We start from the raw sequence: 25,049 nt of genomic DNA on the forward strand, positions 1-25,049 counted from the left end.
GTTGTGGCTCATGGGCCTAGTTGCTCCACGGCATGTGGGATCTTCCCAGACCAGGGCTCGAACCCATGTCCCCTGCATTAGCAGGGAGAGTCTCAACCACTGCGCCACCAGGGAAGCCCCTTTACAGTGTGTTTTATGATATGCTTGGGAAACATCCTATAATAGAATGTGAAGGCTGTGGTTTTTCTTTAACGTTGTTTTGAGAGTTCCATCCAAAAGGATAGAAACTGGTTTCATGAATCATTCTTTCTACGGTTCTCACCAGAGGTTGGTATCAGAAGTGGTTAAAATGTCATTCAGAAGTCATCATTGGTGCCCTCTGGGTCTGTGTATTATTGAGCTCCCCTCGATATTATGAGTCTAATCAGTGTTTAGTGTAAACTCACTTATGAAATGTTAAATCTCCTCACTGCTAAAGGGATGTAACCCAAATGTATGGTTGGGAAGATAGTGATGCCAAGCTTGTGGTGTAATGGAACAATTCAGACTCTCAGTTGGAACCAACCAAAGGTACTTGCTACTCTGGACCAGATGTGAAAGTCTTTGGAGAGAATCCATGCCCTCATGTGGACTGATAACTCTATAAAGTCATGGTTTCTAATACTCATTTAGCTTCCTGAGCTGTTCAGAGTCCTTTAATCCCTCTCTTTTTCATTTGCAATGTTTGTATCTTTCAGGCCTTCACCTTTCTCTCTCTCATCTCTATTCTGAGCAAAATTTATTGTCAAGCGTTAGGCGAACATTGTACATGCTGCCAACTCCCTACTAGTCCCTCATTCCGATTTTTATCTTTTTTTCCTTTTGTTGGAGGCATCTGTCTCCTATCTTCAAAAACAGCTACTCTCTTCTTCTGAATTCTCCCTTGTAGCTTTTATCTCCCTACATCCCTTTCCAGTTCCATTTTTGAAAATGTGATACCTTCTGTTTCTACTTCTTTATTCCTCAACTAGTCCACTGAGACCATTCTTGCCAATATCTCCTTGTTGCTAATCAGAGAACATCTTTAAATTATCTTGCTTGTCTTTTTAAAGGGTCTGGCATTTGACTACTGCTTGCTTTTTGGAATGCTTCTCTGTGATTTCCATGGTGCCTCCCTCTTCTGGCTTCTCTTTCCTGTATAGCAACTCCTCCTCAGTCTTCTTCTAAAGCATCTTTTCCTTCTGCCTGTGCTTTGCATGTTAGTATTCCCTAGGTTTCTGTGGGTGGCCTTCTCACTCAGCATTCTCCCTGGAGAATTCCCACTCCTTCAACCCAGAAATCCATGATGATTCAGGTATATCCACTTTGGATCTTCTGAGCTATGAACCAGTTGTATCCAGCTGCCTTTCGGACATTTACATATGGATACATCAGAGGCATTTCTAAACCAAAGTGCCTAGAACCGAGTTACCGATTCAACTCAAAGTTACCTGTTGGATAATTCAAGCCGGAAACATGGGAGCTGCCTCTGGTTCGTTCTTCCTCAGCCCCATTTTTAATCAAGTCCTGTCATTTTTACTTCCTGTATCTCAGTTGTCTGTCTCCTCCAAGCCAGCACACAGATTCCCCATTGCCATTCTGTTAGATAAAGTTCTCAGGATTGCTGTGTTGGATGACTGCTAACCATTTCGCAATCCCAGGTTCCACCCTTCAAAATTGAGTTAATGTCCCTCCTAGTCTAGGAGTTCCTTGCTGTTGCAGCGCTTATGACATTGTATCATTATATATTTACTTGTCTGATTATATATTTACTTGACTGGAGCTCCTCAAGTAAGTATCTTATTTTTGTAGCGTCTGTTTCTAGCATAGTGCTTGGTATTTAGTAGACAGTTAATAAATACTTGAATAAATGAATAATGAATGTACAAAGGAAAGAATACAAGCTTTTGGGTCAGACCAGTCAGGACCTAAACTCTGCTATCTTGACCCTGAGCAAATTAATATATGTTTGGGAATTCCATTTCCAAATCTGAAAATGAGAATGCAAATGAGTTATTTTATGTGCAGTTCCTCAGTACAGTGCCTGGCACATTTTAGGTGCTTTGTAAATTGCCTTCTGAAACAAAGTAGCCTTTGTTGTTCATTGTTTTGTTTTGCTGCCTGGTACTACTTTTGCAAACTGAATTCTTTCTCTAATTTTTAGGGCCTAGGGAGAAAGATTCTGTAGCAAGGTCTCTTCTTCAGTGACAAATGTGACTTTTCAAAATGTGATAATATTTAGTCACCAACTGAGAATGGAAAAAAAAAACAAAACTGCCTTTTCAAAGACACCTTGAAACCTCACTGGCATTAATTCCCATTTTTCCGAGTGTGGCCTTGTCTCATCTTTTACACGTTTTTCATCTGTAGTGCAAATACAGCCACCACTGCTGGAAGGGCGAACTTAAAGTACCCTAGGATCTTGTCAAAGAAATACTCAATTTTGTTCAGTATTACTCTGCTTCCCAAAGTCGAGGACAGGTTTGTATACCTTAGAAAGGTTTAAGACTGCTGTTTGTTTTTCCTCACCAGAACCTCATAGTTAACGAGGAATTTCATTAGCCTGAACATCTCACTTTTAAGTATATCATGTATGTGGTGGGTCTTACTGACCTTTACGCTTTCGTCCACCCTTTAGGGGTCGCCAGAATCAGAAACACCTATTTCACGTGAGTAGGTTTCACGTTAGTAGGGTCAATACTGTTGTTTTCCTCATTGCTCAAATGGTAGCCCAGGAAGTATGTGAAAAATAAATATGTGCAGACTAGCTCAGTCTTTGTTGTGGAATCGGACCGTTAACTCTTAAGTGTAAGCCTGTGTGTCAGTTACCTTCGAATGGAAGACTCCAGAAGAGAGGATCCCTCTGCTTTTCCCGGGGGGCAGGCTGGCCATTTAAAAGTTGCCAGGGCCGCGTCCGCAGGACCGGCGTCAGTACAGCGCCCGCTCCAGGGCCGGGCCGGCGCCTCCACGGATGCTCGCAGAGCCCGGGGAGCGGTGCCACCTTCCCCGAAATCCCCGCGCGCTGCTCCCGCAGCCCCCTGACAGGTCCCTACCTGCGCCTCGGAGCGAGCGGGCGCCGCAGCCGGGGAGAGGGAGGGGTAAGGGGAGGAGGGACGGACGACGCCAGCCGCCGCGGAGCCGCCCGCCGCAGGCCATTTGCCGGCGGGAGTCCTGGAGGGTGGCGGTGTGGCCGAGGGGCCATCGCGGACCTCGGGCGGCCCGGGCGCAGTCCTGGGCCGCGCCTCTGCTCGACCTCGCCGGAGCCGGGGGGCGGGCCCCGCGAAGGTGACTTCAGGGAGACCTTGCGGTGCCGCCCTGGGTCGCGCCTCCGGGCTGGGCTGGAGTGGAGGCGGAGGAACAGGCCGAGCGCATTGCTGCTGGAGCCTCGAGGAGCGCCGGGCGGAGCGCGCTGCCGGGGAGCCCCGGCCCAGGTGGGTGGGCGAGTGCCTGCGCCGGGGCAGCTCGGGGACGTCCGGGGACGCCGGGGAGGGAAGGAGGAGGGTGGCCCGACGAGATCCAGGGATGTAAGTGGATCCAAGAAGAGTTGGGCGCGAGTGTGTGGAGCGGAGCGCGGCCGCGGGCGTGTGGGGAGGGGTGCGCGAGGCCGGGGACCTTACCCGCCCGGCCGGCCGTGTGTTTGCATCGGTTCCTGCGGGAAGAGCCGCTGAGGGGTAAAGCACGTGAACAGATATTTTTTTCGGCTAAATACTGGTAGTAGGTCAGGTAGGGCCGGAGTGGGAGGAGTAAGGCACTGAAAGACATTATTGTCCTAAATAACCTTACAAGTTAGTGATTTTTCGCGTGTCTCAGCCCTGGCAGACATTGAGATGAACTTACCATCCGCTGTTCAGAGGCCGCTAAAATTCCCTGAAAAAAACGAGGAGGGGAGATGCTTGAGTGGATTGAGAAGAGAAAGGGAAATTATACTGGGGTCGGGGAGTGGGGAGGTGGCTTTTAACTTCGTTTTGATTAGGGATTTTTGATTACTCATAGGCTTCCTTTGTAGCCCAAACCAGTGGAGAATCATGGTCCCCAGCATTCACAGCATGTGGCTAGTTTCGTGTTTTCTGTTGTGCAGGTTTTTTTCTGGATTTGGAGGGAGGGTGGTACTAAGGAGGGGAAGATGCCAGGGAAGAGCTTTTCCAGCTTTTGAGGGTTATTAAAGCTATTAAAAGTTCCTTAATTTTAATTAGGTTCAAAGACAGAATGAAGGCATTTCATTTAGAAGACAGCATTGCTTAGCAGGAATCTTTTGCAAAAGAGAAAAATGTTTGAAATGCGTGTTGGTGGAGTAATGTGTAGGCTAGAGTATAGGGATCTAAATATAAATTTTCTTTTCAGTTTGAGGACACACCACAGTTAATCTCCGGTCCAAATAATGTTTGACCTGGAAGCTGATGACTTCGCAAGTTAGCTCAGCTTGAATTGAGTAGATGTTTAATCTGAACATGAAGACCCAGAGAGCTATTTTAGCCTTTGTCCCAGTACTACTTTTTACTAGATTGGGGGCCTAAAGGGATTTGTGTCACTGCGAATATAATTGCAGGACTCTAGTCTTCCCTCTTTAGGAGCTCTTTAAACATTAATTTTAGGGGATTTCATTGATGGTTAAAGTGAACCCCATAATGGCCCTTCCCGTAGTTGTGCACTGTGCAGAACAGGGAGAAATTAAAAAGCTTATTAGGTTTTCCATATTAAAAGCAAATGTATCTACTGATAATCAAGGTACTATATAAATATGATCCAAGCACATATTAAATATTATACATACTTCATAAAATAATTATGCAACACCATACTTTAAGCTCTATGTATAGTTTTTGACTTTGTCGTTTACATTCTCTTAAAAAGGATTGTGATTTATGGTTGTGTAGTTATCATTGTGTATATCAGCTCCATGAAGATTATAAGAAAACTTCTAATTCCTTTAAAAAGTAGGAATTTAGAATTTTTACTTAGTCCACATTATTCCTGAATTTTTAGCTTGTTGTGTATATAATCCAGAAATATACTGCTACAACTTAGTTTTGGAAGCAGCTGGGACATAAGTTAAATAAATGTGAAGTTTGTGTAAAATGAAGCTGGTTTGCGTTTTGGTAACGTCTGTGAAGTTTTTGAACAGAAATACATAAGATTTTAATTAGTAGTGTGAAGTGTGTTTGTGTGTATGTATTAGCCTTGTGATGCTTGGTATGACCCAAGATCTATCATCATGAGTTTTTGTATCTCACGATAGTACCAAAACTGTAACCTGGATGCAAGTGTGTTCATCTTGTTCACTGCCGTTTTCCAATCAGAGTGCAGTGTCCGACTTCTACTCTAGCTAATGAGTTTTGAATGAGTTATAGGCAGACATAATTTTCCTCTCATTTTAACTTCAGAGTGTTAAGGATGTAACCCCTATACAACTTTATAATGGTGCACCATAGATTTGATATCTATTACTTTATGTAAAATTTTCCCCTTAATTCAATAAGTATTTACAGAATGTTCATCTTGTCAGATACTACTGTACCAGCCTGTCTTCATAAAACTTAAGAGATTACTGCAGGAGCCAGATGACTGACTAGGTTCTTACAGAAAGCACAACATACACAGGGGGAAGAGAAAGGGATGAATTCCAGCAAATAGTTCATTAAGACTGGAACAGAGTGGGATAGGTAACGAGAAAGTCAAGGCTAGATCAGTAGAAGCAGGGTCGGTCTTCTTGAAAGACTTTGTAAAATATGCCTGAAGAGTTTGGATTATTTTGGGCAGTTAGAATCACTGAGAGATTTTAATGGGGGGGGGGGGAGAGATTTAATCAGATTTGTTCCTTATGAGAAGGATTAGAGGGCAGGCCTGAAAGCAGAGTGGCCAGATGCAGGAATTCGAGAGAGAGATAATCAGAGTCTGAGCCTAGTTGGTGGCTGTGGAAAAGGAAAGGAAGATACAAGAGCAGAGAGAAGAGAGACTTTGAGATATACAATATGAGTAGGAGCTGATCATAGATGGAGTGTGAGGAATGAAGCCGGTGGAGTTAGATGACCCCACATTCATGGCATAAGTCACAGGATAGAAGGTGGCTGCAGTAGGGAGGAAAGGGGAGGATGAGTTCACCTTTGAACACGATGACATCTGAATAAGGTCATCCTGACTTGTCCGATAAAAACTGGGGAATCTTTAGTACTGGGAGCCACCTGATTAAACGTGGTGATCGAGGCTGAAGGAGTAAATAATAACACTAGGAGAAGTGTCGTTTGAAGTTTGAAATCAAACGATGAATACTGTCTGTGGAAGAAAGAGAGCCAGTGGAATGCACTGAGGAAAAGCAGCCTGGGGGGCCAGGGGACAAGAGGTCCAAGAAGGTGAAGTAGCAACTGAAACGCATCTGTTCGATTTGGTAGCCAGGTGTCTTTGATGAGGGAAGTTTTAGAAGCTTGACAGCATGAAGCCTGACTGCAGTGAGCAGAGGAGTGAGTGGGGAGTAGAAAGTAAAAATAATGAAGATAGACTGGGGTTCAGTATCTGTAGACAGTCCGTGAATAATTACAGTTTTGTTCCTTTCTTTCAGTCCTTACACCTCTTATTTATTTTTCTTCTTTCTACTGTACTGGTTAGGGCCTTCAGGACAATGTTGAACAGCAGCGGAGGTGGTAGGAATCCATGTTCATCCCTGGTATTTAAAAGGAATCTAATGATTCCATGTTGAGAAAGATACTTGGTGCATACCATTTATCAGGTTAATGAAGTTCCCTTTCATTCTTATATTGTTGAGTTTTTTTTTTTTATCATGAAAGGGTGTTGAACTTATCAAATATTCATTTACCAAGAGAATCATGACGTTTTTCTTCTATTTGTGAAGGTGGCAAGTTATATTTTTAGATTCTTTTTATTGATAAGCCATCCTTGTGTACCTGGACTAAACCTAACCTGGTCATGATGTATTATTTTTAACATTCTCCTCAGTTTGGTTTGTTTTGGTTTTTAACATCTGTTTATAAGTGAAATTGGCTTGTAATTTCCTTTTTTTGTTCTGTCCTCATCAGGGTTTATTATCAAGGTTACACTGGCCTCATATAGTGAGTTTGGGAGTATTCTCTCTTTTGCTGTTCTCCGGAAGAGTTGTATAAAATTGAAATGGTCTGTTCTTTGAAAATTTAGTGGAATTTTCTTATAAAACCACCTTTGTGAGGTTTTTTTTTTTGGATCAATTACATGTATTTAATGGTTGTAGTGCTATTTTAGTTTTCTGTTTCTCTTTGGGTCAGTTTTGACAAGTTACATCTTTCGAGGAATTTTATCGTTTCCATTTAAGTTTTGAAATTTGTTGTTATAAGGAAGTTCATAATATTCTTTTATTGTCTTTTTAACTTATGTCCATTCTGTAATTATGTATTCCCTTTTCTAATCTTCTTCCATTTTCTTTCTTCTAATGTTTATTTGGCTATTTCCAAATGAATTTTGCTCTCCTTGTAAGATCAGTCTCATTAAGGCTTTGTTTATTTGATTATTTTTCAAAGAACTGTCTAGCTTTTATCTATTTTATCTTTTTCTTTTAAATTTCTATAGTTATTTCTATCACTTTTCCTTGAGTTTATTTTCTTCCTACTATCTATACATTTATAATTCTCTGTCTCCTTAAAGTGGATAATTTGTTCAAAATTTGTTCCTTTCCAGATTTCAATTCTAGATTTCAATTTGCAATACTAATTCTAGTATTTTGTAATATAGTGAATATATCACTGCTAGCTTTATCCATTACTTTGATGAGTTTATAGACTTGAATAATACATTTCCTAGACTTCATCATTCCAGACCGAGAACTACTACTATTTAAAATACCTAAAGTTTCTGGAAGGTTTTGACTACTTCCAATTTTTTTTTTTTCTCTTACCCAACTTTCCTTGTTTTCATTGCTTGGCATTTCTCTCCGTTTCTCTTCCCCACCTGCTGCTCAGCTTCTCCCTCTTTTTCCCTCACCCCCTCTTTTCTACCCCTAGATACTTTGTGCAGTGGAAGAAGAATGATCGTCTTCCCTTGCCCTCTGCCCCCACTTTTTTCTTCTGTCTCCCGGTTTTATACACTCTAACCACCACCACCACCCCCATACCTGCAGGATTTTTCCATTATCTGCTCAACATTGTTCATCTTGCTCTTTCCTTCTCCTTAGAACCCTGGCTCCAGCACCAAGGAGGAAAAAGAAGATAATTGGTGTCTCATTTTCTTTAGATGCTCAAAGGTTCATCATTATGTACCTGATGATTTTTGTTATTCCTAATACAGTCCAACTGATGGCAAAGTTAGGGAGAGTATAGGGCAGGCCTAGGAAGATGGCATAGATGGTAGAGTCTGAGCTCCTATTACCTGGAGTCCTGAAATGTGGGCTCTGGTATTAGTGACTTTTTCCTTGCTGTCTGACTCTGGGCCTCACATTGCTCCTGTGTAACAGGGTTATTAACACAGACCCCTTCTCTCTATTTCATGAGTTGCTGTGAGACTCAAATGAGATAAGGATAAACCCATCAGCTTTATGTTAAGACAGTCTTCCCAAGCTTTATTTTCAGAAAAGTATCTTGAAAGGATTTTTTGCTCAATTCAGGGACAGAGAAGTGGCGTTCAAGTGGTTTGTGGTCTGGGATGCTGGATCAGAGAAACCCTGGTGGGAAGCAGCTGGTGGTGGTAGGAATGACCAGAGCACTGGAGCTCCGCCCAGTGGTTGAAAGGGATTCAGAGGGAGGTGTCTGTCCTCTGGGGAAGGGAGCTCATAGCCTCCCCGGATGGAGAAGTGGACACGTTGTTACGTCCAGTGGTTGGATCCTAAGCTGCAGTGATACCATCTGTTCCTTTACGTATCTTTTTATTTGCCACATTCATGACACTGTGCCTTTTTGAGGTACTTGAGAAATCACCCTTCACTTAAAATGTTGGTATGAGGGAGATTTTGTTGTTCTGGGTTCTGGACAACTGAATTGCAAATGAAGTGTGGGAATATAATTCTCCTTAATAAAATTTCTTAGAAATGATTTAACTTCGAATATTTTCTTCACTTATTTTTGTTACTTTATTTTGTGGTATGGATGAGTTGTTTAAAATCACAAAGTCATAGGCTCAGTCTTAGATTGCAGAGCATCTACAAGTCTGGTGATTTTCAGGTTTTATTGGGTGCTAAAGTAGATGCCCGTGTACGAGAAACGTAAAGTAAAAGCACCTCCTCATCCACTAAGGTGCCTCCGTACAACACAGTTTGAAATGGTTGTTACGGTTGATCTCGTCGCCTCCATTCTTACAGGTGAGAGTAGGACCTGCAGAGAGGGTTCGATACCTCCCCGAGTTTATGTAGCGAGGAGGGGCTACACTGAGAGCCAGATCCAGGGATCTGCCTCCAAATTCAATGCTGAAGAACAACACACTATATCACACACAGCTTGAATTAGGAAAATTCATCCGTTAGAGAAGACAGTCCGCCTTGTTTCAAAGCTGATGTGGACATTTATAAGCTAATTTCTCGATTCGACAAAAGGATACCGACTTTAAAGATAATCAGGTGGCCAAGAATATTTCAGCGTCTTTGGATTATGCACAGAACACCTGTATTCCAGGTTCGCAACAGGAAACACTCTCCATCTTTTTGTGAAAATTTTGCTTAGTTGAGGTCACATTTTTGGAATATATAGAATTTATCCATGTCTCTAAATGTTCTAAATTTTATCCTAAAATTAAACCATCAGAATGCTACAGCCTGGGCTGTATTTTCTTGATTTTCTGAAAAATGTCCGTCACTGAATTTTAAGTTGGAATTACACCCTCCATTTCTATTCAGGGGCATTTCAAAACAATTTAGCTTAAGTGGCATTATTGATTATTTTGCCCTCAAATACTCTTAATCCCCTATATATTACCCTGAATGAGAAATCAGAGCTAAGGACAAAGAGGGAGTTTGTTTTCCCTAAAGAAGTGATATGTTTTTTTCCTTGTGGACAATTAAAAGGGCATAATTGTATTTCTCTTTCTGTTTTGGCCTTAAGAGAATTCAGAGCCAGATTTGTGGCTTGTCCATGGTACCTGTGTAGTTGCCATCACTTGTAGGTCTTACCCCATTATTGTATCAGAAGTTGTTCTGTGTTTTCATAGCCTCCCAGTTTGGAAATCACTGGATTACAACATTCTCTTGTGAATTGGTTGGACATGGCTGTGCCGCAGAGTGCATTCAGATGTGATGATGATAATTTGGGGATTTTTCTGCAAGTAGTAAGTACTAAGTAAATAGTGGTTAAAACGTTAGGAACAGATTTGTACTTAATACGGTGGTTTTATTTTATGTGAAGAACATATACATTTTGATATTAGTTGACTTTGTAATAGATCATTTCAAGGACCCAACTTAAACTATGTGATACAACGGGAGCCTTTTTTTTTCATGTTAATGCAAATCAAACTGTTTATTTTATATTTGGAGAAAAATTTTTAATTATTTTATTTGTGCTAGAATTTGCATAGCATAAAATTTACCATCTTAACCATTTATAAGCGCATAGTTCAGTGACACTAAGTACATTCATACCGTTGTGTAACCATCACCACCATCCATCTCCAAAAACTCTTTTCATCTTCCTAAACTAAAACTCTATCTACATTACACAGTAACTCATCCATCATTCCCCTCTCCTCCTAGCCCTTGGAAATCATGCTGCTACTTTCTGTCTCTCTGAATTTGACTACTTTAGGAGTCTCATATAAGTGGAATCATACAATATTTGTCTTTTTGTGAGTGGCTTATCTCAGCATAATTCCTTTAAGGTCCATCCATGTTGTCACATGTGTTAGAATTTTCTCCTTCTTTAAGGCTGAATATTATTTCGTTGTATGTATATATACCACATTTTGTTTATCCGTGCATCCGTCAGTGTTGTGTTTGGGTTGATTCAACCTTTTGGCTGTTGTAAATAATGCTGCTGTGAACGTGAGTGTACAAGTATCTCTTTGTGTCTGTGCTTTTAATTCTTTTTAGCATATACTCAGAAGTGGAGTTGCTGAGTCATGTGGTAATTCTATTTTTAATTTTTTGAGGACTCGCCATACTGTTTTGCCTAGTGGCTGCACCATTTTACATTCCTACCAACAGTGTGCGAGGGTTCTAATTTCCCTACATCCTTGCCAACACTTTTTGTTTCCTGGGTTTTCTTTTTGTCTTTATAGTAGCCATATAATTGGCTGTAAGAAAATAATTTTTTTTTAAGTGGAGTTAACCATGTTTGCTATCCAGACGTTGACCCCAAGGTTGCCAGACTCTACACTGGCTCATAACCGCCCTGCAGAGCAGTGCTTTCTCATCACTCAGAAGTTACCCTGGTTCAAGTGTAGCAGAGGGTGCACAGTGCCAGTTCTCCTTAGTCCCTTGTTTCCCCTTCAGTCAGTAAAAAACAACTGCACAAAGCAGGGATGTGGTTTCCATGGACTGTAGACTTGGTTTAAGTTCATATATCTGTATTATACTTTTATGTTATCTTTCTGTACTTTAGATACCAAATGTCGATTTGCTGTTGTATTTGGAAGGATAATTGCTCAATTGAAAAGAATTTTATCTTGTCTACAAAGGAAAATGAAAGTGCAGGTATGTTTGAATTGTGGTAGATATAAAATATGAGACAAGGAAATTGATATGCAGTTGACCCTTGAACAACGTGGGTTTAAATTGCACAGATTCACTTACATGCCAATATTTTTGAATAGTAAATACTACAGTATTACATGGTCTGTGGTCGGCTGAATTAGCAGATGTGGAGGAACCTTGGATACAGAGGGTGGGCTATAAGTTATACATGGATTAACCCCTGCGTTGTTCAAGGATTAATTGTCCTTGAGAAAAATCAAGCCTACCTTCCTTGTACAAGGGAACTAATCAAGGAAAATATGTGTTACTCAAAATCAGAGCACGGTTATCCTCAGCGTTAGAATTGGATAGGTAATTTAACATATCCTATAATGAAATTATTAGATCTTTAGCCGTTTTTAGGAGTATAAAATTTCTATCAACCTTGAAGTCAAAGGAAAATTTTAAAAATAAGATGAAAACTTGGGAAAATGTAACCACAAAATTATAAAAAGGGATCTTAGAGGTTACCTAATTTTTCTCCATTTGCAAGAATCCTCTCTCCAACTTCCTGCCGGCCAGAAGGTCCCTTTATGTGCCATGTAAACACTGCCATCGATGGACTTACAGGCAGGGGGTGCCAGTGGTTACAGGCTTGGAGCTTGAGTCAAGCCCAGACCTGGGTTCGAGCACTGGCTCCATCGTTTACTGGTTCTGCGATCCTAGGCAGGTCGTGTCATCTCAATGAGCTTGAGTTTCCTCATTGTTAATAATACCTACCTCATAGGATTGGGGGAGGATTACATGAGGTGGCACACCAAGTATTTACCATAACATCTGGCATATAGTAGACATACCTAGATGTTAGCTCTTGCACTTCTAGCTGCTACTACTACTCTTATACATGAATAATCTTTCAGGGCCACCCAGTCTACTGTAGGAAAACTATAAATACTAGAAAGTTAAAACTTACATTAAGGCGAGGTTTTTCCTCTTCTTTTTTCTTTTTCCTTTTTTTTTTTTTTTTTAATTCATGGTTTCAAGTGTGTGCTCTGCAGCATCACAAAAAAGTGAAAGGAATTACCTCTTGTGACAATTCATCAGCTTTTGGAGCGACCAATAAATTCTTCTTCCCCAAGCCAGGCATCTCCAAGTTCCTTCGCCAGTTATTCCTGTGTCAGGCTTTCCAGATCCTTTCTTTTTACTCTTCACCGATTGCCCTCAAGTTTTGTGTCCTCCAGAAATGAGCCTGGCGTCCCACATGAAGTTGGGGCGCAGAGCATGGCCCTTTGCAGTTGGCTTTCCGTCCTGCTCCTGGGAAGGAACCTCTAGGGCTATGATGGCCTCCCCAGCCCTGAGGGGTGGACCCTGCCTCTGCGGCCTCTCCTTTGCTTCACTCTTGCCCCACTCGCTTTGTTCTGAGGACGGTGGCCTCCTCTTATGCCACAGACTCGTAAGCCCCCTCCTACCTGAGAACTCTGCTCTCCCTCTGCCTGGAGCACTCGTTTCCTGATACTTGCTCTCCTCTCCCTCACCCTGGCCTTTAATCCCGTGGCGCTTGCCCGGTAAGCCCCTGGCCACCCTGGTTCCACCCTTTCCCCTCCCAGCTTTATTTTTGTTGTTAGTGTTCTCCACCACCTAACACACTGTGTATTTCACTCCTTTACCTGTTTCTTTCCACTTGGTAGACTGTAAGTCCTCTGTGTGCAGGTATTTTTGTCTGCTTTGTTCACTGCTGATTCCCTGCAGCCTGGAATGCCTGGCATGGTGTAGGTGGTTGATGAATATTTGTGGCATGAAGAGCACAATGGGAGGATTGACTCCCCTCTATGAAGAAATTGTGTCATACTAGGCTGGGAAAGGGTGCCTCGGCACCAGTTGACAGTCATGGGTCCTTTTTTGTTTTGTTTGAAAAAATCGGAAATTTTTTTTTTAGAAGATGTTAGGGGTAGGAGTTTATTAATTAATTACTTTTATTTTTGCTGTATTGGGTCTTCGTTTCTCTGCGAGGGCTTTCTCTAGTTGTGGCAAGCAGGGGCCACTCTTCATCGCGGTGCGCGGGCCTCTCACTATCGCGGCCTCTGTTGTTGCGGAGCGCAGGCTCAGTAGTTGTGGTTCACGGGCCTAGTTGCTCCGCGGCATGTGGGGTCCTCCCAGACCAGGGCTCGAACCCGTGTCCCCTGCATTAGCAGGCAGACTCTCAACCACTGCGCCACCAGGGAAGCCCCGGAAAAAATTTTAGAGTGTACTTAAAGAAGGAAAAATTAGAAGCCGTGTTCATTATTTTAAGACTTTGGGAATTTTCCAGTCACTTTGGTTGCTTAATCAATATTTTATTGAATACATAACCTTATTTGCTCATAAGAGTTTTGTTTTGTAAAAATCAATATTGGTCATTAAAACAAGGATATTTATTCTTTAAGTATAACTTAACAGAGCTTTCCAAGTAGTGGGCTTAAGAGTAATGATCTTTTCAACCCTTAGAATGGCCAGAGCCCCAAATCAGGTGCTTGGTCTCTCCTGTGTGCCACACAAAGGTTATTTTCCATGTGTGCCAGGACTTGCAAAACTTGGGAAGCACTGCTTTAGACACATAAAATGTTTTCTTCAGATGGAGTTAAAATCTGCTGAGCTGTGATTCAAGCATATTTTAGTCATCCCCTCCCCCCCCACCCAGTTTGAGAACCATGAAAACACTTGTCAAAACAGAATAAAACATCAAAATTCTGTAAAAGCAAAGTTATTGTCTTTGTGGACTTAATGATGTTCAACAAAAAGATATTTCCAGAGACAGAGCTGAAGGCATTAAAAGAGGGGAGTTGGGGATCGTGGTGTAGCTGTGCAGTGGAATAGTCCTCAGCAGTGAAAAGGAAAGAACTGCTCATACTTGCAGCAACATGAATGAATCTGAAAAACATTATACTGAGTGAAAGAAGCCAGACACAAAGGAGTACACTCTGCACGATTCCATTTATTTGAAGTTCAAGAGCAGACAAACGTAAAGCATAAGTTACAGAAATCAGAGCAGTGGTTTGCAGGGCTGAGGACAACAGGGAGAGCGAGGGGACCTGGGGGAGGGAGAGAAGAGAAATGGTCTTTATCTTTATAGCGGTGGCTGGTTATGTGGGGTGTACGTTTGTGACTGTTCGTTGAACTCTACATTTAAAATTGATGTATATAATCTCTCAGTCAAGTTAATTTAAAAAATTAGAGTTGGTAGGGCGTTACCTTTTCTAGTTATTTTCACCAACAGAACTGTCAGCTACAGAGCCCTTGAATAACATCTGAAAATAAGATATGTTTAGATCATGATTAAACTTCTCTGCTTTTAAAAATGGTTGTTTACCTCCTGCGGGATTATCTCTAAAAAAAGAAATGTATTTCAGGGATACATAAGATATATAAATCTGTGGTGAGTGATTACATAAGAGTAAAGCTATTTTTAGGTAGAAGCTTTGCAGCCATGATGCAGCAGGAGCGTGCTTTACAGAATCTCAGATCGGGTTCCTATAGTAGATGGCTGAGAGAGCCATGCACGCTGCACTATAGGAGGGTACCTTGTAAGCATCATTTTGCGTTTGATGCAATGCAGATTTTTCACAATTGCGATTCTGATGCAAAAGTTTGCAAACATCAATTCCTAAATAGACACATTTAAAGATATTTTGCTAATTGTAAAATTATGAGAGATTTATGAAAGACACACACACACACACACACACACACACACATATATATATATATATATATATATATATATATATATAAAATATAGGGCTATTTTCTATAAAGCATAGGGAAGAATATAAACACCAGAGCCCAGCAACCACTGGCAGGAGGTTTTGGTTTGTCTTAGTTTGTTTGTATTGGCACATACACAAATACAGCAGACATTGCAGTTGGATATCCTTTGTTGTTTTCAGTAGTATCAGAGCATTTTTCTTTGTCATACATATTCTTCAAAAATATGTTTGAGTAAGAAATGTATTATTTTGGCTCCCATAGTCAGCGAGCGAGTGGTCTTTTCACTATGCCCTTACTATTGCTAAATATTCTCATTTTTCTATAGCTTTATTGAGGTTATAATTGACAGACAATAAATTGCACACATTTAAAATGTAGTTCAGTGAGTTTTGATGCACGTTTATGTTGTAGACCCATCATCACTTTCAGGATTAGGAATATTTCTATTACTTCCAAAGGTTTATTCCTGCCTGTTGTGGTACCTCCTCCTCTTCCTTCCACCCTCGTCCACAGGCAGCTATTGATCAGCTTTCTGTCACTAATTGGTGCTCCGTAGGCATTGTCTAGAATTTTACATATATGGAATCATGCTTTTATGGGGGTGGAGGAGGTTCAGCTTCTTTAATAATGATCTGCAGATTTATCCATGTTGTTGCTCGTAGCAATAGTTCATTCTTTTTTATTGCTGAACAGTGCTCCATTTTATGGCTGTACCACAGTTTATTCACCTGTTGATGGACATTTGGATTGTATCCAGTTTTTGTGTGGAGTTTTCGTGTGGACATAACCTTTCATTTCTCTTAGGTATCAATAAATACTTAGGAGCAAATAGAATGGCTGGATCATGTGGGAAATGCATATTCGTGGGGGCTTTTTTTTTAGTTTGTGTTTTAATTAAAAAAATTATAGCGTTTATATAACGTAAAATTAACTGTTTTGAGCATAAGGTGCATTGGCATTTGGTAATTCACAATGTTGTGTAACCGTCACTCTATCTACTTCCAAAACATTTTCATCCCCCAAAAGAACCCTGTACCCATTAAGCAGTCTCTCCCCATTTCCACCCCTGCCCCCAGCCCCTAAAAATGACTAACCTGTGTTCTGTCGCAGTGGATTTGCCTGTTTGGGGCATTATAACTGGAATCATTGCGTGTGTGAGCTTTAGTGTCTGGTTCCTTCAGCCTCATGTTTTCCAGCATCGTGTGCATCGTAGCGTCTATCAGTACTTTATCTTAATGACTGAATAGTATTCCATTGTATATATACAACACATCTTATTCATTCATTCATTTATGGACGTTTAGGTTGTTTTTACCTTTTGGCTATTGTGAATAGTGTTACTTTGAACACTTTTGTACAAGTATTTGTTTGAACATGTTTCAGTTTTTTGGGGTATATACCTAAGAGTGATTTTTCTGGGTCATATGGTAATTCTGTGTTTAGCTTTTTTTGAGGAACCACCAAACTGTTTTCCACAGCATCTGCAGCATTTTACATTCCCACCGTCAGGGCACAAGGGTTCTTTTTTCCCCATCCTCACCAACACTTATTGTCCTAGTGGCTGTAAAGTGATACGTCATTGTTATGATTTGCATTCTTCTAATGACTAAAGATGTTGAGCCTCTTTTCATATACTTGTTGGCCATTTGTATATGTTTGGAGAAATGTCTGTTCAAGTTCTTTGCTCATTTTAAAATTGGGTTGTGTAAAAAATTTTGGTCAAAATAAATACTCCATGAGGACATTGCATTTATACATATACACAATTTTTCCATAAAAAATTTTTATTTAGTTATTTATTATTGAGAATATATCTTCTTTGATACATTTTTTCCCTTAGAGGTTCATTTAAAAAAAAAAAAAAACTAGTTCTTATAGTTCATTATTCAAACATGGTTTAGCCGAGACATGTTCAAAGCAGCTGTAATCTTCTATACGGCAAACATCCCACACTAAATTGTTTTTTCATATCTTCAGCAATTTTTTCTGTCTTACAGCAGTATTTTCTGACAAAGGAATATATCTTAGTTTTTCATCACACTATTTTCTGTCTACTATTTTTTTTTGTAATTTGAGAATAAGTATTTCCTCAAGTGATTTGTAGCTTTTTGTCTTTTCTGTTAAAAACCATTAAAGGAGTTGCTAAACATTTGATTACATTTAGTGAAGAAATTGAAAAGGTAAAGCTCTGGACTGAATGTCAGGTAACTTTAAACATCACTGAAGAAATTTGGGGAAGTTTATCTTCACCCTCTCGATGCTTAGCTTTTAAATGTTGAGACACATGTCATGACTTCATGTGCTCATTAGTTTATATCTCAAGGCATAATAATAACCCATAAATAGAGGGTGACCTGGACACATCCATATATCTATGTATTTGTATCCATATCCATATTTCATACGGTCTTCTGGAGAACCGGCTTCTTGTCATCTGATTATATGTGATCTGTTTTTACCAGGGTAGCTGACAGAGCTCCCACTGGCAGTAGAAGCCTTTGCTGTATTCCCTTTGTTCACTTTGTTAGCATCGTTAGTATCTTCGATCTGGATTTCCTTTGTGGTGCTCTTTACGTTATGGGTGTATTTTGTGAATTCACTGAAACTAGATGATACATTCTGTAAGTCCTCGTAACCAGGCTCTCATGAACTGCAGTGCATCCTGATACCCTGGAAGCAGTTGCTTCTGTCAGCGTCTGAGTGGTAGCCTCCACTCTTCCCCGAAGTTACTGTGCGTCCTGCACTTGACCCTGGACCAAGTGACCCGTGGACCCTGTGGAGGCACCGTTGTTGTTAATCTGTATATATCATATCTGTATATGTAACATTTGGTCTAATATTTTTACAAAAGTAAATATAAAAGACTTTATAATATTCCTATATCTCATGGGTACACACACTCCACTTTGGAGACTGTAAATGAAAGCAAGTAAAGAACCATTGAAAAGCTTAAAAGTAATGATGCGTTTGCATTTTAAGTAGGTGTACTGGGCAGGAATGTGAAGTGTCTTTTTGTCTTTTTCTCCTTCTAGACTATAAACTCTCCAGGGATTAACCAATCTCTTCTTCTGTTGATACTTTGTATCCCTAGCAGTACCTTGAAATAGTAGTACGTGCCCAGCAAATATTTAACTAAACTGAAATTCTCCTGAATTGGCAATTCTTATCCAGAAGCCACATTAGAATAATTTGTGGAGTTTTTGAAACAGCATCACACGTATTAGTGTTAGTATTAGCATTGAACAACAAACCCAAAGCCAAATAACATGAGCTTAAGTTAGAGAATTTCTTTTTCACCTTAAAGAAGATGGGAGGTAGGCAGTCTGGGCCTGGTGTGGCAGTTTCAGGTGTCGGCGGCTGTTCCAAATACTAAAGTCTAGTCAGGAGGAAGGAAGCAAGCAAGCCAGCAAAAAATAGGAGTGTGCCTTGCCCTTTAAGGAGACCGGGTGGATTCCTTACATCACTTCCATTCTTGCAGAACTTAGTCATGTGGCCACAGCTGCCAGAAAGACTGAGCAGTGGTGTTTCAGGTGGGAAGACTGAGCAATGGTGTTTAAGGTGGGAAGACTGAGCAATGGTGTTTAAGGTGGGAAGACTGAGCAATGGTGTTTAAGGTGGGAAGACTGAGCAATGGTGTCTAAGATGGGAAGACTGAGCAATGGTGTTTCAGGTGGGAAGACTGAGCAATGGTGTCTAAGATGGGAAGACTGAGCAATGGTGTTTCAGGTGGGAAGACTGAGCAATGGTGTTTCAGGTGGGAAGACTGAGCAATGGTGTTTCAGGTGGGAAGACTGAGCAATGGTGTTTAAGATGGGAAGGCTGAGCAATGGTGTCTAAGATGGGAAGACTGAGCAATGGTGTTTCAGGTGGGAAGACTGAGCAATGGTGTTTCAGGTGGGAAGACTGAGCAATGGTGTTTAAGGTGGGAAGACTGAGCAGTGGTGTTTAAGATGGGAAGACTGAGCAATGGTCTTTAAGATGGGAAGACTGAGCAATGGTCTTTAAGATGGGAAGACTGAGCAATGGTCTTTAAGATGGAGGGCATTGGTAATCAACTATACTCCAATATAAAATAAAAATTAAAAAAAAAAAGATGGAGGGCAGTGTAGCCAGCTGACAACTTGGGGTTCTTACTAAGGAAGAAGAGGAGACTAGATCTTGGGAGAAGTCAGAGTACATGGACCACATTCGTTCTTTTAAGTCCTGAGGCAGTAGGTCTGGGCTGAAACTGGACATTCTGATTAAAAACCAAACCAAACCAACCCTGTAGCTGCTCCACGTATACTCTTCACGGTGGAGTATCTCAACTCTAAGCCAAGTTTGGAACAGAACAGGTCTTAAAAGAAAAGAAACTCTTCTCCTGGGGAGGGCATGGATTCAGCCAAGTTCCTAATCTGCCTAACAATCTTGCCATTTTACAGTGATGCCATTCCTGACAGGGGTCCAAGGGATGGTTTTAGCAAGTGCTTTGCTGTAGTCCAGGTAACTGCCTGCCCTCCCTTATTTATCTGGTCCATCAGTCTAGTAACCCCATTCCCCCAAACAGTGAGACCCTCTGCTTCTAAAATTCCTGATCGTGGATTGCCATCGACTGTGTTTAGGGTCTCATGGTTATTGGCAACACCATGGGTTGGAAAGCTTGTGGGCTTTGGCGTTAAAAGATCTTGGTTTCACTATTTTATTCTTCTCCTAACCTTTGTCAAGTTACTTAAACTTTATGACCTACATATATGCCTTCCTCATAGGGCGGTTAGGAAGGTTTAATGAACAGTATGTAAAAGAGCCTTTTAAAATGTAAAGTGCTATGCATATGCTTTATCAGTCATAGACAGAAACAGCCCTGTGTAAGCAGAACCATTGTTTACACAAATGCTTAGGAAGTTAAGCCCTGTTTTTTTGCTAGATGAACTCTCATACTAAAGTTAAGAATAGTGAGATTTTAAGCAACATTTTTGCTCAGGGTCGTGCACTTAAATTATTAGTTCTGGGATAAACTGTGAAATACTTGTTAATACTGGTTAAAGAGATTTTACCAAAAAAGTTATTTTGCATTGCTTCAGTCCCCCTCTGTTCTCTCCTATTACTATACACCCAAATGTTCTTCATTTTAAAATTCTTTTTCAAGACTTACTATTGAGCATGTCATATGCAACCATTCCAGGCACTTAGGGAATACAGTCATAAACAGCTATTTAATCGGGAGTTTGAGACATGATTAAAAGAATAGACTTTTTAAAATTTCAGAATCTTTATTGAGTAGGTTGATTTGGAATTTTACCATTTTCATATAGCCAACACTGATTTTTTACATTATATTGAAATTTGTTTGCCACAGTTTAATATATACTATTACGTGGCAGTTTAACATCCTGTTCTGTAATTTATGTGATACCTAAAAACCTTTTGAAATTTTTAATGCATTATACTATAATCTAGAATAATTTGGAGATTATACATTGATGTAGTAGTGCTCTTAGGAATATAATTCTGTAAGTGCTCACTTCCGGAATGTAAAATGTACATAGTTATGGAAGTTGCACTTTATTGTAGTTGTTCCTTACGTGACTGTTACAATCCGTGCCAACTGATTCAGCTTTGTAATTGAAAGAGAAAATTATTATGAAATCTTACTTGTACCAAGTTATTTCAAATGCCAGAACCATTGAGCAAGGGAGTGGACTTCATGTGTATTGAATCTACTGCTGGTAGCATACCATGGAAGTGAACGGTACTTTTGTTTCAGAAGACATATTTCTCTTTTCTGCTTCTTTTTTTAAAAAATGTAAAACCGCAACTTAGTCGCATTGTTGTTTGTATGTAGCATTATTCTCCCATTGATTTTATTTCTATGGGAGGTTATTTTAATTTATTTTTTTAAATTAATTTTTATTGGAGTATGGTTGCTTTACAATGTTGTGTTAGCCTCCACTGCACAACAAAATGAGTCAGCCATACGCATACAGATATCCCCTCCCTTTTGGACTTCCCTCGCATTTAGGTTACCACACTGCATTAGGTAGAGTTCTCTGTGCTATACAGAACGTTCCCATCTGTTGTCTATTTTATACATAGTATCAATAATGTGTATGTGTCAATCCCAGTCTCCCAATTCCTCCCTCTGTGGGAGGTTATTTTTAAATCAGACTGACAAAAATAGCTATCAGATAGTCTGGGTTTATATTGATTCTTCTAAGAATCACTAGCCCTTGCTTTTTAAACTCTCCATTTATTTACCATGTTTCTTAAGTGACTGTTTATTGGGCTCTGTCCTAGATATGGGAATAGGCAGTTACCCCCAAATTCCTCCTTGACTTAAAATGTCTGAAGATACATCTGGGAGTAATTGATTTAACAGATTATTAGCAGAAACTGCAGTTTAACAAGCTCCATTGAGGTCATTTTACTTAGAGTATGTCAGTAAGTCAGCAAGCAGGTAACACCCTCACCTTCATTCCCAAGGCAGAGCGCAGGGACAGAGAAGTATAGAGGTAATTCCCAGTGGGGTTTCCTTTTCTACTGGCTTGAGCCAGATTGAGGAAGATGGCAGTGCCCGTAAGAAAGGGGCTTTTTTTTTTTAACGGTGCCAGGAGCAAGCCACAGTCTATTATGAGCAAAGGGAAAATTCTGGAACAGCTGCCTTGTGTTGGGTTGACCAGATTAGTGTGAAAGAGGCTTTGGAGGGCCTTGGATATGATCTCATTTGAAATCTCAGGGCAAGCTTTTCAATGCTGTGTATAATGTTACAGAGACTGGTAGCTTCTTACACATCACATGCCGGGACCTATAGGTTGAAGACCTCTGTTTCCTATTCTTTCTAGTTCTTATATGCACTGAGACAAAAGGAGCAACTAGAAGAAAACTTGGTTACACATACCTACTATCTGCGTCTGGGCACGTACATGCTGCTCTTTCTCCTGCAGCTAAGGATGAGCTGTCCGTGCCCTTAGCGAAGGCCAACTGTGTGGATTAGAGCCCATCCTTTCACTGCAAGTTCAAGAACATCATTCCAGCAGTTCTCTCCTTGCACTCCTACATCACTAACTTCCTCTCTGTTGAATCTTTCCCGTCGATGTAGAGACATGCTGGGTTGTCTTTCATAATAAAACCTACTGACCCCCACACCCCCTTCCAGCAATTGCCCCAATTTTCTCCTTTCCTTTTTAGCACAAAGAAGAGGCTGTACTTGCCCTTTCCAAGTTTCCTTCTCTCATTTCTACTCACCCACTCCCGTCATGCCTTTGCCTTCAGCATTCTCTTAACGCTCCACTGAGCCTTTCCTTGTCAAGGTCACCATTGACCTCATCACTAAATCCAGAGGGCTTTTCTTAGTTCTTGTATCATTTGATCCATCATCAGTGTTTGACATGTTTAATCACTCGTTCCTCCTTCAAGTGCTTCGTTTAGGCTTCCAGAATACCACACACTTCTGAGTTTCCTTCTCTCTCCTCTTTTTTTGTTTCCTTTGCTGGTTCTTTCTCGTCTCTCCCATCAGAAGGAAATCTCAGTCCTTGGATTTCTTCCTGTGTCTGTCTCACTTTCTCCCTTAGTGATTCTATCTAGTCTTAGAGCTTAAAACATAATCTATTTGCAGAGGACTCCCAGAGTTACATCTCTAGCCTGGACCTCTTCCCTGAAGACCTGATTTGGTTATCTAATTGTCTACATGACATCTGCATGAACGTCTCATGGTAACTCTCATGTATGAGTTCCTGATTGTCCTGGTCCTGCAGTCTTCCTGCATTGGGTAATGATGACGCTATCTTTAGTTACTCAGGGCGAAACTATGGAGTCATCCTTGATTCTTCTCTCACGTCCCATAGATGAGCCTTCAGAATACATCCAGAATCTGACTACATGTCATCACCTCCATTGCTATTACCCATCTCTTACCTGGATTGTTGCAGTAGCCTCTTAGGGATCTTTTTGATTCTAAGCTTGACCTTCCCCCCCAGGTCTCTTCTTCAGCTTATCAGTCAAAGACATTGTGTTAAAATGTAAATCAAATAATGTTACTTCTCTGCTCAGAACCATGCAGTGGCTCCTCTTGTCAGTCACAGTCAAAGCCAGAACTCCTATAGTGGTCTGCAAGCCCTCTGCAGTTCCCCTCCCCAGCACATCCTACCTCATCTCCATTTCCTCCTATCAGACAAATCTGCTTGGTCACTGAGGCTTATTTATAGTTAAGTAAGTGTCTTTCTTAGTGAGAGGAAGGACTGAAAGAAAAGGCTTCAGGAACATAAGGAAATGTGTACAGTTGAAAAGGCATTGCTGGGATGGCAAAGAAGAAGGGCATTAGAGTCGGCGAAACCCTAAAAGTTAATGTGTGCAAGGGTGCTTTGTAAGTCTGTAAAACAAAGCAAATGTATACTATCCATTCATGAGGATACGTTTCCGTACTTGATTGTGCCTGAGACATGGGATCAGATCTTGATGGTCCTGCACCCTGGGGGTGAGAGTGTGATTCAGCCTGGCTGTGAACCTGGAATAATGTCTGCTTGCATTCACATGAGAGCTGCCCCGCCCAGAGCAGTGCTGTCGTCCTCAACGAGCAGAAGAGCCCTTACCAGCTGTAAATGACCAGGACCACTTTCCAACAGCTGTGTGGCAGTAGCAGGGAAAAGTCAGCATATTGTTGGTCCTCTAACCACGGAAATAAGTGCCAATGCAATTCCTTATCTAAGAAATGAAATTAGATGTTTTTAAATTCAAGATGTAGTATTTTGGTCATAAGCCAATATGTCCTTTGTTATAGCCACACATCCAGTAACAAAGAAGAAAGGAGAAAGACTAATGCTGTTGAACTGACCAGAGTGTAGCCAGTTGAAAGAGCTTAACTAGATTGATCATCAGGGCCAGAATGTCTGGTAACCTGTAATTGGATAATTGGCCACAGTGTTCTCTGAATACTAATCACTTACTCCTGCTTAGTGGTGTGTCTTTGCCAGATTTCATCATTGTCTCTGCCTGATTTAACCTCTCAGAAACATAGGTAAGTAACAGGGTGCTTTATAGAAGGAGAGAGCCGATGCAGTGTGTATTTACTGGCTAGCGCGAGACTTTTTAAGATGCTGAATTCTTTTGCTGGCATCCATTCACTGACAGAGTGAAGAACACTTCGGAAGTATTCACCGTGCATCTCACCCACCAGCATGAAATGGAGTAAGATGAAAGGGGGTCATGTTGAAGTGATGCGAAGAGATTACTGGAAAGGCTTGAATTTGCATTAGTCTTAAGGGGCCACAGACACAGAGCAATGTGTCTATTAAGAATAATTAATAATGTGTAACTATTAAATATGTGATGGTTCAGTCCTTAAGTTGTTCCTAATAAAAAGGTTGGCATTTATGTTTACTTGGTTATATGTTGATTTTTGTTGTGGCAGAGTGGCTGAGGGCATAGATTTTATATGTGAGTTTGAAGAATTCACAGACCCTATGCTAGAAATGGCCTAATGTAATTACAGACACGTGCTGGGCTTCACTGATTTTGTGAAGGAAGGAAGTTCTTTGTTCCCTTAATAAAAACTAGGGTAGTTATAGTTTGAGGATTTAAAAAACCATAGTCATATGCATGTATCAGTGTAAGTGCTGATACACAGAAAAGTGAAGCACTGTGCCTGGAATTTCAGAGAGGGATTGCATAAAGGTGCTGTTTCTGTTCCAACATAACTTCTAAGCTGGCAGATGAGAATTTAGAGACAGAGTTGAAAAGTAAGGTGAAGATTTTATGTATAAGTTATCTAAGAACCTATTGAGAAATAGGTGGCGCTGCTAGA

At 40.7% G+C, this 25,049-nt stretch overlaps 1 protein-coding gene across 16 annotated transcripts in view; it reads left to right on the top strand.

Annotated features, from left to right (window-relative positions):
- OSBPL1A (oxysterol binding protein like 1A) overlaps nucleotides 1-25,049 on the top strand; it is a 237,814-nt gene that overhangs the window by 114,330 nt on the left and 98,435 nt on the right. For 10 of the 16 annotated variants that reach the window (XM_067699463.1, XM_067699459.1, XM_067699456.1 and 7 more), the window contains one exon: nucleotides 10,072-10,188. The exons of 1 other annotated variant lie outside the window; for it this stretch is intronic. In XM_067699463.1, coding sequence (XP_067555564.1) covers nucleotides 10,072-10,188 — 117 coding nt within the window. Of the gene's footprint in view, nucleotides 1-1,312; nucleotides 1,451-2,863; nucleotides 3,390-3,480; nucleotides 3,630-10,071; nucleotides 10,189-11,528; nucleotides 11,552-25,049 lie in introns of those variants that run through there. 5 more of the 16 variants (XM_067699471.1, XM_067699467.1, XM_067699473.1 and 2 more) reach the window with 5 other exon arrangements.

Source organism: Pseudorca crassidens, chromosome 12, assembly GCF_039906515.1.
Source record: "Pseudorca crassidens isolate mPseCra1 chromosome 12, mPseCra1.hap1, whole genome shotgun sequence".
Taxonomy (NCBI): Eukaryota; Metazoa; Chordata; class Mammalia; order Artiodactyla; family Delphinidae; genus Pseudorca; species Pseudorca crassidens.